The sequence below is a fragment of the Thunnus maccoyii genome, chromosome 19, assembly GCF_910596095.1.
Source record: "Thunnus maccoyii chromosome 19, fThuMac1.1, whole genome shotgun sequence".
Lineage (NCBI taxonomy): Eukaryota > Metazoa > Chordata > Actinopteri > Scombriformes > Scombridae > Thunnus > Thunnus maccoyii.
Window position 1 is genome coordinate 21,441,993 of NC_056551.1, and position 16,565 is coordinate 21,458,557.

General features: G+C 42.0%; 1 protein-coding gene across 15 annotated transcripts in view; it reads left to right on the top strand.

Moving 5' to 3' along the window:
• LOC121885269 (disabled homolog 2-interacting protein-like) overlaps positions 1–16,565 on the top strand; it is a 149,135-nt gene that overhangs the window by 127,895 nt on the left and 4,675 nt on the right. For all 15 annotated transcript variants that reach the window (XM_042394558.1, XM_042394557.1, XM_042394567.1 and 12 more), the window contains 9 exons: positions 1,150–1,294; positions 2,491–2,635; positions 3,147–3,383; positions 3,482–3,683; positions 5,143–5,330; positions 7,208–8,117; positions 10,119–10,256; positions 15,212–15,414; positions 15,499–15,586. In XM_042394558.1, coding sequence (XP_042250492.1) covers positions 1,150–1,294; positions 2,491–2,635; positions 3,147–3,383; positions 3,482–3,683; positions 5,143–5,330; positions 7,208–8,117; positions 10,119–10,256; positions 15,212–15,414; positions 15,499–15,586 — 2,256 coding nt within the window. The remainder of the gene's footprint in view (positions 1–1,149; positions 1,295–2,490; positions 2,636–3,146; positions 3,384–3,481; positions 3,684–5,142; positions 5,331–7,207; positions 8,118–10,118; positions 10,257–15,211; positions 15,415–15,498; positions 15,587–16,565) is intronic.

The following is a 16,565-nucleotide window of genomic DNA, read 5'->3' on the forward strand; positions in this document are numbered from 1 at the left end:
GTATGAGAAACCCACAGAGAATTGTCACCCAGCTCTGTAGTTCCTCTCAGTTCTACGTAGCGCTCATTGTTTTTGGTTTATGGCCCGCAGCTTATTGTTTGGTTCACTCTCATCGCTCATCAGAGTAGTTTTCTGACGTAAGCAGCAGCTTTCAGTAAAAAAAAAGCTCTGGAAACCCATTATATGCTACCTGCCCAGCACCACATAGCAGACAGGCTAAGTTAGCAACTAGCTGGTGAAAATAGTGGCGCAGTTAGAAAGTGAATAGCAGGATATTTCCCGCAGGAGTTAGCAACTGTTTCACAAGTTGCCGTATCAACCTCAAAATTTAAAGTTAGTCAGTGTTTAGTTTGCAGTTTGTTTCCACTGCCCCCAAGTGGCCAAAATACAGTTACAGTCGCTGCAGGTTTAAGCTAATAGTTTCATTTACGTTCAAGCTAGTTTGTTTGCAGGCTTGTGTTCATCACATGTTTCGTTTAGGGGCAGGGATAAATTATGCACTTGTGTATTTTTTCATCATTCAATCATTTAGCAGTGATTTTAAGTTATTTAATTGACACCCTCCTTTAACACAAGAGACTTGTAACCCCCCAAAGAATCAGGGTCAGGTAAGGAAGTGTTTACTAGATTGACAAACTAGCAGATAGTCATGAACCAACAAACTAAACAGAAGCACTACAGATCTACGGCAACTAAGTACAGTGTGGCAAACGGATGAATAGTGGCCAAGGACTGTAAATATGCTGTGTTAGATTAGTGATTAGGAGCAGGTGTGCAGGCAAGAGACTGATCAGATGATCAGTTACTGTAAGGGGCAAAGCACAGGTGGGGAATAACAGTGTCTGAAATCACAGAAGATCTAAGTAATGTAAACAGATTAAACAGAGGAAGAGGATGAATCAGATTACAATAATCAGACCATTATAATCCTCTTGTTACTGTATTAACTTCCACCACCAACTCTGTTTTTTTTAATATCTTTTCATCTGTTTTCCAAATAGCAAAAATCTCCGTTCAAATGCAGCATTCAGTTCACACGATAAAGAAACAGACATCTGTATCCGTTTATTTCTTAAGTGTAGGTAATCACATAGAATTATGGGACTCGCAGTTGACCCTGTTCTTGTCTTGTTTTTATTTTCTCTGCAGGACTTCCTCACAGACTTGATGATGTCAGAGGTGGACCGCTGCGGGGAGAACGAGCACCTCATCTTCAGAGAGAACACATTAGCAACAAAGGCTATTGAGGAATACCTCAAGCTGGTGGGACAGAAGTACCTGCAGGACGCCCTCGGTGAGTGGAGCAGAGGCTATAATCTACCGCTTTTCATCTCAGAAAAGGCTGAAATAGTTTTGGAGGAAAAAAAACACGACGTGTCCATACTTGAAGATACTATTTTAATGTATTTCCATTTGTTCTACTGCATGTACCAAGAGCTTTCCTCTGATTTCTGTTTATACCCCATCTAGAAACTGTTTACATAAGTGTAACATCAGTAAATTAAATGATCAGGAATATTATTCAGGAGTAATTCAAATGGAGTCCCAGATTCAAGAGACAAACAGAAGAAAATGTCTACAGCAAATATGAAAATAAATAGATGAAATACATTTTTGTCCAGCTGTGACAAGCATTGCAGGTACTCTAAACCACTGACAGTTGTTGAAAACTATCATGAGGTGATTGTTTGACCCTCCTAGTCTCGCTCCTACAATGTTAATCCAAGGTTAGATCAAGTGTGTTTGTCTGTCTGCAATTCCAACAATAAGCACTCTGTATGCTCTGTGTGCTTTTCTCCCTGCCCGATTCAGAAACGTACTCAGTGGTAGTTTAATCTACAAACGGCACACATCCTTCTTGGCAGTCATTACCTCTTTCTCTGTTTGCTGCTTATATTAATGCTCGACGTGTGTTTTTTCGCCGTTCTGCGTGTGTCTCTCTTCTTGGCTGTCTTTGCAGACGGAGACACGTTTATGTGATGTTTTGCTGCCTTGTTTCCTTGCATGTCTCTCTCGGGGGTTGCTTCAGAGAAATATTGAGGGCTGGTAAATTATGCATCACCGCACTGGTGGAGCTTCTCTTGTTTGGTGTCAAGCTAAACTATTGAAATCATTGAAATTGCAACTGGGGTAACACAAGGACAGACAAGCCTCACTTGAGACCACCAGAGACAGCACAGACACACTCCTATCCCCGTTTCTATCATTCTGTTTAGAGTGGGATGACAAACAAAGATGGTCACCCTTTACAGGCTTTTACCCAAACGAACAAAAAAGACATGGGATGCTCTGGATCTTTCGGTCGTTGTGTTTATCGTCATAGGTCAAGCTTACTTCCTTTTTTTTGGTTCGTGGTTAGGACAATATCAGACCAAAGTCATCACAATTCCTTTTCCCTGCTGTATTTGCCTCACAGATACACTAAGAAACTGACATCTACATCCCTTAAAAGCCATTCGTTCCTTAACTTCTTACTTCCTTTTTTTTCAGGTGAGTTTATCAAGGCTCTGTATGAGTCAGATGAGAACTGTGAGGTGGATCCGTCCAAATGTTCATCAGGTGACCTGCCAGAACACCAGAGTAACCTGAAGATGTGCTGTGAGCTGGCCTTCTGCAAAATCATCAACTCATACTGGTGAATACTGGAACACAATTCTGTTTTTTCTGGAGAAATCCGCACACAATAAGTACGGAGTCATAAACGTTTTGCTTTACTCTTAAAGGCAGTTGACTAACGGCACATACTGCACCAGACTTCACAATAAATGATGTCTATTTTGCTTGATTGCATGGACTCCGATATAAATGTGAAGAAAAAATATACAGCATGAAAATGTTGTAATTTACATATCGTCTCCTGGAAACAGGAGACTTTAGCCCTGAAGGATCTTAAAGCAACTCAACCACCAGAGCTCCAAAATGGTCGAATCATCTGTCTTCGAATTATGCTTTGAGAATACATCAATAGGAAGAGGAATTATGCCAAACACACACAAACTGCTTTGACAAAAAAAGGAACAGGGAACACAAGTTGACATACAAGCTATTATGAACCATTTTTGTATACCTACAGTTAAAATCCCATTCATGTGCTGTGAAGTATAGATCGTTTAACAATATCTGTCCTGTCTTTTCATTCTCGATAGCGTTTTTCCACGGGAACTGAAAGAGGTGTTCGCGTCGTGGCGGCAGGAATGCAGCAACCGGGGTCGACCGGACATCAGCGAGCGTTTGATCAGTGCGTCCTTGTTCCTGCGGTTTCTCTGTCCGGCCATCATGTCCCCGTCACTTTTCAATCTGATGCAGGAATACCCCGATGACCGCACGGCACGTACGCTCACGCTCATCGCTAAAGTCACCCAAAATCTGGCCAACTTCACCAAGTGAGTGTTTGTTTTTTTTGCTTGTTTTTTTATTCATGTGTTTGAATCAGTTTCTTTTTAGCCAAATAAACCTTTTCTCTGCCCTTGTTCGTCTTCAGATTCGGTAACAAGGAAGAGTACATGTCCTTCATGAACCAGTTCCTGGAGCACGAGTGGACCAATATGCAGCGCTTCTTGCTGGAAATCTCAAACCCAGAGACAATCTCCAACACGGCAGGCTTTGAGGGGTATATCGACCTCGGCAGGGAACTCTCCACCCTGCACTCCCTCCTCTCTGAGGTGGTGTCTCAGATGGATCAGGTACAGACAGTTCTGCTTGTAGCAATATGTATTTTTGTAATATTGGGTAATGAATATGATGGAATATTTTTAAGGGGATTTAGTGTTACATAAGGGACACTTGCAGCAAAAATGATAGTAGTAAAGCCAGCACCTTGTTGTTGCAGGGTCCAATATTCCATATTCTTATACTGAGAACTGTAATTCATTTGTTTCCGTAAAAAATATACAGATAAAGAGATAAAGAGATAGATGGATGGATGGATGGATGGATGGATATTCTGTAGATCCAACTTGTTCCTGAAGGCCCAAACATCTTGAGTGCATCATCACAAACTTCAGGGTTTGAATCGTGCTTAGACTACATTAGGTGATGTTTATCGTACATCAATCAATAATTTATTATTGCATTGCATAAGCAGTGCACAAGGGGAGACCACTGCGAAGCCTCGGAGGCTGGGTGAGGCATATTAATGGATTTAGAAGGACATTTACATTAGCTGTGGTAGCAGATTGGAAGTTGGTAATAATTAGATAAAGGGTAGATCCATGTTCCTTTTTTTATCAACGATAGAGCATGCAGCTCTCAGAAACCTTGTCTTTTCAATAATTCAGAAATTACAGTGACTCAGGTTAAAACTCCAGTCAGTCAGACTGGCCGGCCTATTTCATTATTCAGCATGTTGTCCGAATAAGAGAGATTGTATGGCATAGGGGAAATAACTTAAATAAAAATATATCTAAACATGAAATTCAACCAAACTACTTCAAACTGCTTGAAACTTCAAGTTGATATGAAGCAATCAATGAAGTTAATTTACTAAAAGGATTTCCACTCTAATCAACAATTATATAACAAATTTGACAAATATAAACGTATAAAAGAAAAGACAAACTGCGTTATATGTTTCGTGGCAAGGGCGCCACCATCTTGCAGCACTATAACCTGTGACATCACAGGGTTGGTTGGACTGACCGAGTTCCACAGATACAGTGGTAGAGACAGTGAAAGATAGAGACTGGGGAGCCACAGGACAGAAGAAGACAAAGACAAGGACAAAACAGAGAGAGCCCTCCTATGGGCACTGACTCCAGGGTTTGCAGTCAACATAGAGGACAAGATCTTTCAGGCAACACTTTCATAACACTTAACATACAGCAGAGCAGCCAGCAGGTGATTGCTGGTATCATTTTTTCACTGTTGCATCATTATCTCATCAACAATTAATGACACAATAAACCTTGATCACATCGTTTAAGAGATGTCTCACCGGATTGTGCCCCGGCTGCAGGAAAAGGAGCGCACCCGGTGTCCAACCAACCCTGTTACATAGGCAATGATGTCACTCCAAAATGGCGGCTTGCTAGCTAGATAGCTAGGTAGAAATTACGAAAACATTGGGGTCATGACTTGGGCAATGCCAGCGCCAAAACATGCACGTTTCATGTCCACGTTAAATGTTCTCGTTTCTCTCCACAGAGCGCCGCCTCCAAGCTGGGCCCTCTGCCCAGGATCCTGCGGGAAGTGAACACAGCTCTGTCTAACCCGTCCTGTGTCCAGATGACACCCGGACAGTCCTCAGAGCACATGGGTTCGCCTACCGCTGAGGCAAGTTGCAGCATCTCGACCGGCCTGCAGAAGATGGTCATCGACAACGATCTGTCAGGGTAAGAAACAGTTAATATCTCATCTAGTAGAAGCAGTGTGTGAAATATGGTGTCTCAGACCCACTAAACATTTTGTTGGGTTCTCAAAGATGAAGCTAATTATGTTTGTTTTTTTTTAAACTGAGCAGCACAATAAAGGTCATCTTACAGTGAACAGACAGCTAATGTATAATGTGGCCACAGCTGCTGGCTTGGATATCAGAGCTGCCAGTTATAGCTGTGCAAACTATCTGCTGTTGTGTTCCTCCTCCTGCATATTTGAAAAAAAAACAACTCATTTAAAAGTCCAATAACTAAAATACATATGAGTCCATGTGCAAAATATAACAGAAAGTCCTTGAACAGCACTTATATCACAAAACAAACAAATAACAAACGGGGTTTAAAGATTTGCTTCTTGGCCGCTGTTCTCCGAATGAGATAAACTTTGATTCTTTTGGAACAGCTCACTGGTTTTTAGAAGGTCGGTTACAATTAAATCCCGGAGCCTTTTTCCTCTACAATCTGCTGACATACCTGTGTTTATTTACAGTATTTTTCATCATTTATTTATTCCCTGGTGCTCCAAGTTTTTTTGCCTTTACTGCCTACGCCAGCAGCCGGTTCTTGGCATCTTTAACTACGGGTCTGGAATTGATTTAGAGACTTTATACAAAAACTACACAAGAATCCCCGGTCGTCAAAGGATATTTCACACACTGATTGAATGCATCATTTGTGACGAAGCCAACGATGATACTAGACACCAGTCAGCTCCCTCACACCGCCTATTCTGCTCGAGTGTTAAAACGTTTTGTCATGTGAGGCCGTGACACAGCGAGAGCGTCACCCCTGCTTGTTTACATCAGCCAGAGGAAAAAACCTTTCTTTTATTCACCTGTGGATGAATACACACTCAGACAGCAGCTTATCTCACTTATCTCCAGTCCTCTTGCTCCCTGGCTCAACAATGGCAAGGTGACACTGAAAGATTGATGAATGTAACGATACTGTGCTTCAGGAAGACCGGTAAATACACCGCTACAAGAGAACAGACGAGATGAGAGAATACTGTACTGGAAGAGGAGACAAGTAGAGAAACAGGAAGCCAGAGAGCCAGACAGCTGATATCATTATGCTCATCAGGAGGCCACGATCAATAGAAGCATAAAGTGATGTCCCTATATGACTTAATGTCAGAGCCTACTCTCTTTATCGCAATAAATTGTCTGCTTATATATTGACGTGCGTGAGGTGTATCCTCATCAGCATGCCGTGAGACCGAAACAGCATCCGAATGAGCTCTGCCTTCTCACCTAATTGCTTTTCGTCCGCCGACCAGTGACATGAAAAGTAGGAGAATGAAAAGGAGACAGTACCAAGGTTGGGAGAAAAAAAAAGAGGGAAGAAATTGAGCAGAATGAAGGGGAGAAAGAAGTTAGTAAGGAAGGGTAATGGAACAGAGGAAGAAGGACACAGAAAAGAGGGAGGAGACGAGCGTGATGTGAATGATAGAGATTATTGGAAGATAAATCACGTCTGTCAAGGTAATCGTCTACTGGCAATAAAGCCTCCATCTGCTGGCAGAAGGGAAGGAAGAACGGGAAGGTGAGGGGACGAAGCGAACGAGCATAGAAGCCACACATATTGAAATTTTTCAGATTACAAATTTCCAGTGGTACAGTATGTTTGTTTGATATGTTTGATTGGTCTTCTTTGTTTTTATTGTTTATTGTTATGTTTTTTAGACTGCCCTTTGGTTTTACGTTACATATTTTGTTTCATTCTGATCGGGTGACATATTTTGTGCTATCTGAACCATTTTTTTTATCTAGATTATCCAGATTTATCCAGATTTATTTTATTTTTGGTCTGTTTCTCTATGTTTTCTCTCTCAGATTGGTCGACTTCACCAGGTTACCCTCCCCAACCCCAGAAAATAAGGACATATTTTTTGTGACAAGGAGCTCAGGGATCCAGCCTTCCCCAGCACGCAGCTCGAGCTACTCTGAGACCAACGAGCCTGACCTGGGCATGGCCAATGGCAGCAAGAGTCTGTCCATGGTGGACCTCCAAGACCCCCGCAGTCTGGAAAGTGGCCCAGGTCCCAGTACCTCAGACGTCATGGGTGAAGGCCCGGCCCCTGGTGGCGGCTGGTCAGCTAGAGTCCCACAGGGCAACATCCCTGGAGGTCCCACCTTGAGGAGGCCAGGCCAGACCCCCACCACCCCAGGTACAGAAAGCACCCCAGGCCGACCCGCCCAGTTACTAGCCCCCCTGTCCTTCCAGAACCCAGTGTACCAGATGGCCGCTTGCCTGCCCGTGTCCCCTCGTGGAATGACCGACTCAGGCTCCGAATGCCACAGTTCCGTCAGTTCCCATAGCAACAACGAGGACGGACCAGCAGGAGGGAAACACGCCTTCTTGAACCACGGTGGAGGAGGCGGCGGCGGCGGGGGAGGTGGTGGTGGCGGCGGTGGCGGGAGCAGCGGGGACGAGTACACCAGGCGCTCGGGCGAGTTCAACCGCCGACAGCTGTCCCTGACAGAAATGCAGCACCAGCCCACCGTCCCCAGACAGAACAGCGCCGGCCCGCAGCGGAGGATAGACCAACCTCCACCTCAGAGCATCACGCGGGGCCGCACGCCTCCAAACCTGCTCAACAGCGGACCCTACCCCCGGCCGTCCTCCGGCAGCATGATGACATCGTCACCCGACTGGCCGGGCAGCGGGGCTCGGTTACGACAGCAGTCCTCCTCCTCCAAAGGTGACAGTCCTGAGACCAAGCAGAGGGCTCAGCACAAACAGGTACGGGACACGCGGAGCATCGACAGTAGCGCACACACACACACGTTTAACTTACAACAACTGAGGACGATAGTGATCAGGACATTAATCAAGACAGTCAGCTATACAGTAGCTGACTCAGTCCGTGTAATCACCAGAAATTACAGTGATAGAAAAAGTTGCAATTACAAAAACGCCCATTTGTCTCATAGCATGTTGAGAAGGGCTGTGTGGGTGGACTCAGCACAGACACTGCACATTGTGCCCTAATGAACTACAGTTATTGTGCGTGTAATAACAGTAATTTGCATACAGGCAGCTCATCACTTCACCACTGTTTTTACTGGTCAAGTTTAATGGGCTGAGAATGAGGGTGGCGGAGGCACGATTAGCATCTTATTAACTAGTGATATACAGTATGTGCTCACACGTGCGCACAAGGCAACAGAAAAACAGACCGCATGGATACAAACAGATATATCACTGAGTCAGTGTATAGATAACAATGTGTGTGTCGGTGTTTGTGGACACAGTGGGAGGTTTCTTTCCCATGCCTTCACCGTCAAGTCTTTCCATTACTGGCAGGTCATGATTATAGGCTCTAATTAAAAAACACTGGTCAATGGTTGCCCTTGGTGACTGGCTGAAGGGCATCTGCATATTAACCATGATGCCTTGCTCTCTTGCCATTAGATTAACTGGCTAATTAACAGCACCAATCCTTTATTTAATTTGTACATTTAGGGAACTTTAGCTTTGCTGCTTCAACTACTGATAATGAACGTACATTTAAGTTGAGGACTTTAAAGATTTTTACCTCTATGTGATCATAGTATCTTTAAAAGTTTTTTGTTTTTAGTTTTTTTTAGACAATCTGTGAAAATGAGTGTTGTCAGGTCAGATTTAAATTCTACTAGGGCTGCAACTATTGTTGATTTTTTTTTTTTATTATCAATTAATTGTTCAGTCTGCAAAATGTCAAAAAGTAATAGGACAACTGTCCATTAATTTCCCAGAGCACAGAGTAACATCTTCATATATCTTGTTTTGTTCCACCAACAGTCCAAAACCCAAAGATATTCAGTTTATAATGATATAAAACAGAGAACAGCAGAAAATGCTCACATATGAAAAGCTGGAAATGATTTTAGGTGTTTTTAATCTATTATTAAATTGATTATTTTTATATTTTTATTGCTATTTTTAGCTTGATTATCAACTAATTAATGAATCAAACTCTAAATTCTAAAGTCCTTCCCATTGTAATGTAATGTTATGGGTGACGTAGCCCGAGATAAAATCATTTATTAACAGAAAGCAGGATTTTGACCCTAAATTAATGTGAATTCATATCTTAATTCAATCTGTCTGCATTAAAATGAACTTTTTTCTAACAGGTCATCAATTAATTGTCACTACAAAGGGCTTTGACACCTACGGTCTATTTAAGTTTATACTTTTATTCTGTTTTATTCCGTTTCCTGAATCAAATATTTCAGCCTTTTGAAAAAGCTTTCAATGCAAATGAGCATAAAAACATCCTACGTTTCCTCTCATGTACTATAACAGCCCACAGCCACCCTCTCTACTCATCTGTCCATCCGATAACTGGCAGATATATAAACACACACACGCACCTTACTTCACCTGCCAGTATCTGCCTCCAGGGCTTATAGTAGATACCTTCCTCATGTATGACACCGTACATGTGTCTGTAGGTGTGCGCACGCTCACTCACACGTGTTTAAATCAGCGCTCGGAGGTGTGTGCTACGGCGTATGTGTGAGCTTGCAGAACAGGAGTGCGTATCCATCCCACCTGCTTTCAATCCAGATGAGTTAGCGCATTTCAAGCTTATTTCTGTTGTTTCTGTGCTGTGATTGCAACCTCCCTCCTCCTCCTCCTCCTCCTCCTCCACTCCCCCCCCTCCCCTTCCCCTTCCCCTTCCCCCTCCTCCTCCTCCCCGTCACTTGCACTCAGCTCATGTACGTGTGTGTGTGTGTGTTGTGTTGGTTTTACTAGGCCCCCTCCCCAGTGAACCCCAGTGCGCTGGACCGCACAGCCGCCTGGCTATTGAATATGAATGTGCAGTATTTAGACCATGAGGGGATGGAGCCAGAGTCACTGAGAAACAGAGAGGATCTGACTCAGGTGGAGAAGGTAACCTGCCTCCTCATCCAACCTTTGACTTCTACCAACCCTCCTTTTTCACAAACCACCTCAACCTTCAGCCCTTCGCCCACTTAACTGTCCTTCCTCTCCTCTTCCTCTCATTAGCTCCCTCATATACCTCCCTCAAAACACCCCTTCTACACTTAATTATCTGCTGTATCTACCCCCCCCCCCCACTTCGCCCTCGCCTTTCCTCTAAGCCTGAGGTCTGTTAGACATACCCAAATTATCACTTAAAGCCATAATATGAGCGTTTATATCATTAAACTGAAGTTAATAGGATGCATTGTACAACAGTCTGGCACCGCATGTGACCCTATAATGCGTCAATCTCCCCGTTTTTGTGAAATTGGCTTTTCGCCGACGTTCAGGCTGTTTATCGGTTCTGATTCACAACCAACAGTGAGAGCTTTTGTTGCAGCTGTCAACTTCAGGGAAGTCATAGCAACAGCAGTAATGGCAGAAAGCGGTTATTACAGGCAAAATAATTATGAGGCTAAATATAACCAGAAGAGAACATCAGCATGTGCCAGTAGCGAAAATACGACCACATCTAATGGTTTCTAATATACTTCCTGTCTCAGGACAACATTCTGTGTATCGTAGGATGAGCTAATCTAAAGAAGGTGATGGAAAACAATTTGATACTTCTACAATAATGGATATTATAGTTTCATTAAAAAAAAAAAACAAACCTCCCTCCACCTCAGGAACGCCACACACCCCTCACTACTTTACTCCCTCTTTCTTACCATCTGTGGAATGAACTTAATAGCCAAAAGCAGGTGTGTGAATGTGTACGTGTGTGTGTATGCACATGCAGTACATTCACACAGACGTGTTTGAGCTTTGTGTGCGTTTGCATCTCTGTGAGAAAACAGAGAGACAGAAAGAAGCTTTTTTTTTCCTGCTGCTTCCTCTGCCTACGTTCCCGCTCGCTTCTCTTCTCAGCAACCTTTACAACCATTCACCCCTCAGCTTCGCTTCTACGCTTTTGATTGGCTGCCATATGCTCCCCCTTTTTTCTTTTTTTTTCTTTTTTCTTTTTTTTTCTCCATCCATAATGAATACAAACCTGTCATCCTAATATAGCTCATACTTTATGGAAGCCAGAAGCCCAGGCAGGGAGAGCAACCAAAGAAGGCAATAACTTCAGTCTAACAAAGAAGCCGCAGCAACCTTAAAATACCAGAGCAGCGACAAGAAAATCTTCCACAGCAGCTCAGACTCATGCTCCTGCTAATGGTCCATAGTTTGGTCAAATTCATTTGCATATACAGATATAAGATATACATTCAAGAATAATACAGATGAACAAAAGAACTATAGTTTCAACATTTCAGTCAGAGAAACTAACCTCAAGGAAATGAACATTCATAGAAAACTGTTAGACGGTAAGATTTCGCAGAGACGGCTCTGCTATTTGAAGAAGTTTCTCAAACAATCCGAGCAGCAACGAGAATTTTTCTGGGAGAATTTATCCCCGAAAAACAAGCACATGCATGAATATTAAATCTTAGATAAATCAACAATACCAAAACACATAAGAAGGGGATTGTGAGAAGCTTATGGTTATAATGAATCACTAGTTAACTCACGCTATCGATCGATAAATAAAGCAACATAAAACATTTACACAAAGTCTTTAGTCGCTTAATTGCATCATTTATTAGCACATGTGAAACTAGTGAACGAAGCAAATTAGTTCAAAAATACATGTCTAACTTTATTGAAAAATAAATGTAGTTTGATGTGGAAGGATCTGTTGGACTGCAGCAGATCTTTTTTCTGTGCATATTTGATATTTGAGCCTAATTATCCATGATGCAGAGGACGGATGGTGCTGTCTCTTGATAATCGTGTCAGGATCGTTTGAAATAAAATCTACTTACTCCATGATGTTCTCATCAAATGTAATACAGCAGGGACGGAGCTGCATCTGTGCAGATGACCTTTATCCTCCATTCTCTTTTGTATACAACATTTATATTCTTTAGTCGCTTGAATTTCAAATACACATCTGCAACAAACAACTGTAACACTGAAAAACAATGAAATGGCACACTGTTTATCATCTAATGTATACAGATATATGATTGTTGACACTGTGCAAGGTCAAAATACTCAAAAATAAAGACACAATTTTATATTTCAGCAAAACCTTCCTCACTAACATCTGATTAATTGGAGTTTTTCTTTCAAACAATTCAGAGAGAAAAGGTTCCTCTGAGTTGAGATCAGATGTTAAAGATAGAAAAGGAGGTTGCAGGTAAGAGAAAAGAGCGTAGAGAAAGACGTCGCTGGTTACCGAGCAGAGTCGCTGAGTCGCGTGTTCGAGGGAGATCGCTGCAGGGACTGAGAGGCAGGACAAAGGCAGCTATAGATACAGTAGATGTCATTCACTCTCAGGGGACGTAATGACAAGAGCAAGGGGGGATATTAGAGATGGAGAAAGGGTCGAGGAGGCCGATAAGATAAATCTTTTTGAGGTCACTTCCTCCTGGGAAGAGAGGGATGATGGGAAAAATGTCCCAGTGGTAGGCGGGAGAGTGATGCGGGAAAAATAAGAGAAGGTGACGAGGAGAGATAAATGATCCCAGCAGCATCCTCACAGTGTGTAATTGAATCTCTGATCATTCAGGGTGCTCTGATAGTTTGTCTTTCACATTGTTCTCCATCAATTATTGCTGAGTAATGATCTGGAGTTTGTTCAGATGTAATATGCAGATAAACTTGCTGTATTACTTTCACTATGACAACAAAATACTTGCTCAGGTTCTCATTTATTTTATATTTTATATGTTATTATGACATATTGTCTTGTTATTACTATTCAAATTACATCCCAATTTGTAACGAGAAACATTTCTAGTCATCACTTGTTATAACATGAAACTTTTCTGTTATTACACAAAACAAGCAAATCTCTAATTTATCCTTAAAATAAGAAACTCTACTCGTTATAACCTGATAAATTTGAGAAAAAGCGCCTAAAAAGACACTCGGGTGTATTATAATCGTGAGCCGTTACCGTGTGCACAGTCGGGTTAAACCTGTGATTGAGTGAAAATGAGCTGCTAACAGCCTGCGCGGTGATGCAGTTGTTACCTGACAAGTACAGACATCTGTTACCTTTCAGTCGCTGCTCCTGACAGCGCCAGCAATAAGCACAAGGCCAGATGACATTAGAAAAGATGGCGTGCTTAAAATGTGCGTTCAGTTCACGGCCTCTCATAAATACCAAAGGCCGATATCCCATCGTCTGTCTGTCAGCGGTCCTGAACACAGACTCTACCTCTCTCTATTCCCTCCAACTACAGTTTTACATACAGTTTTTAATCTGGACAAAAATATATGTATGATAGCCACACCTTGACTCTATGAATGTGAGTATGATTATCTGTCTGTATGTATCAGCCTTGTGATAGACTGGTGACCTGTTCAACACGTAGATAGATGAAGGATGGACAGACGAACGATAACCTCAACGTGTCTCATCACAAGCATGAAATAAGACTTAATCGAACCGTACAGCCAGTCGTTATTAAATTATAAAGCCAGTGAAGGCTAAATAAACCTCTTGTCTTCAGGCAGGAAGTGGATCTTGTTTGTCTTTGTGTGTGTGTGTGTGTGTGTGTGTGTGTTATAACAACATACCGAGTTATAAGGTGAAAAGTTTCCTGTTTGAATGAGATAAATTGGAATGTTGTTATAATGAGAAACAAGATTTATCGACTTTGTGTAATAACATGAACATTTTGTGATATAACCACATTAAATTATACCTTGTTACAACAAGAATTTCTGATTAAAATGGAATAATTCATATAAAATTATTGTAACATGAAAAGAATCTCGTTAAAACCAGACTTTCCTCAGGTACGGTATAACAATTCCTTTTTTTGTCATAGTGTGCAGCCGTCATTTTTAGTTTAGTCTGGTGACTTCTTTTGGTCCACTTGTTCTGTGACAGGATCAAGTGGAAAAAAAACATTATCAGGAAACAAAGTAAGAATGAAGCCTGATGGGATGTAACAGGTTTCCCTAAAACCACAATTGACTACAGACTACGATTGACATTTAGTTAAACCGTTGACTAAAGACAACGGTTTAACTAAATCAAGCAAACTGGTCAAATCAAACCTGAAGTTTTATCACTTCTTCCTTAATCACTGTCAGGTCGTCCTGTCTGTGATGTCACTCTCACTGGTCTTCCAGTGACACGCTGACTGACCACAGTATCCTTCAGAGTTATAGGGAATGTGTTGTTTTCTATCCAGAAGGGATTTGATTCCTACAATCGTTTTTTCTCCTCGCCTGAAAGAAACTCCAGGAAGAGATTTTCAGGGCTTATTTCACAGGCTATACTCCTACTTCACAGGTTGCATCCCACCCTTCTCACCCCCCCTCCTTTTGTTTCGTTCAGTCTAACCGTCCTTCTCTTTTTCACTATCTGTTTTTTTTTTTTTTTTTGCCAGTTTAACTTCTCAACAGGTCAGAAAGTCTTTGTTTCAAAGGGGAAAACAGTTGAATTTAATTCTGTTTTTTTGGATTTATTAAGAGCTGAAAGATTTTCTAGTAATGATGAAAGCTTATCAATATCAGTAGAAGTATTGCCTGATTGGAAGGAAAAATATATTGAGTTTAAAAGGCAAAAAAAAAAAAAAAATGTGAGGAAAGTTTTGCAGCGATACAAGTTCAGTATAAAAGTGCTTTAATGAAAGTGGCTCGTAATTGAACCGTGTGATTTCCTGAGATCCGAAAAAGAAATTGTACTCTCAGGTCTGGCTGAGAGATTCCTTTTTTTTTGTTCTTGTCAGCTTTGTAACGAAGAAGACGAGCCCGCCGATAGGGCTGATGATGACGATGATGATCATCATTACGATAACGACCAAGGCGATGATGATAATCTCTTCCTCTCTCTCTGCTTCTTCTTTGTTCAGTACCAGCAGGAGATCGCGGTGCTGCAGGAGAAGCTGCGGGCGTCGGTGCAGAAGCTGGAGGAGTACGAGGCCCGTCTGAAGGGTCAGGACGAGCAGGCCCAGAAGGTGTTGATGGAGTACCAGGCCAGGCTGGAGGAGTCTGAGGAGCGCCTGCGCAGACAGCAGGACGACAAGGACCTCCAGATGAAGGGCATCATCAGCAGGTAGGAAGAGGAAGATGCTGTTCTGTTGACATGCAGCTTTGTGCTTCTATTACTTAGACTTCATCCTCTTCTTTACATCTCCAGGTTAATGTCAGTGGAAGAGGAGCTGAAGAAGGATCACTCAGACATGCAGGCGGTGGTGGACTCTAAACAGAAGATCATCGACGCACAGGTCAGTTTAGGCTTTCGCAATATGTTGACTGACAGGAAAATCCAAGCGCCCGCTAGTCACAGGTTGCATCTAATTTTGTCAGTACTTTCTGTCTGTGTTTTTCACATTTGTATGTGCTGTCACTTTTGTTTTCTGCTTGAGGAGACAAAGGGTCACTGAAATACAAAGAGATGTTTAATTCATAGCTGTCTCAGCGCTGGCGTTGACAAGCTTGAATGGCTGAGCAGAACATCTCAGCCCCCCCCCCCCCCCCTCTCTCTCTCTCTCTCTTATAAAACAGAGATTTATACATTTATCTTTTCTGCCAATATGTAGCTCCTCTATAATCCATAGTGGTTCCTATTCATATAAAACCGTGTTTAAAATCCTTCTTAGAAAACAAGGGAAATGTTGCTGGAATTCTGAATATTGATTGTTGGGAATATAATATTAAACTAACCAGAGAGTGATTGTGTGGGAAGAAGTGTTGCCATAAAGGATTAAACGCTGCTGTGCGTGTTTGTTACAGTCGTCTCTGGATACCGTTTCATGTATACTCTTGAAAAAGTGTGCATTATACATATATATATAAGCAAACACACACAGTGAAGCACATATGTGCATCTTTGGAGATTAATTATTAGTGGTTTTACAACAGAACAGGAAAGAAAAATACAACATGGCATTTACACAAAGCCAGACGCGAACATGCATAGGTAATTAATCTCCTTCACGCTCCAAGTAATGAGACTTTGCATCTGTAAACAAACACGCCGCAGTAAGGCAATAAGTTGTCTTCCACAGTAAACAGACAGAATGAAAATGAAAAGCTCATTACAAAGACATTGAGGGAAGCTCGCTCCCGCGGTTCAGCTCCGCCGCCATTATACAACTGATATAAAGGCTTTTATGCAAGAAGCACTCATTCAAACAGATCCGTTCTGAAGTGGCACGAGTAAAAGAATTCACTGATTTTACTTAAAATTTTCTCTTAGGTACA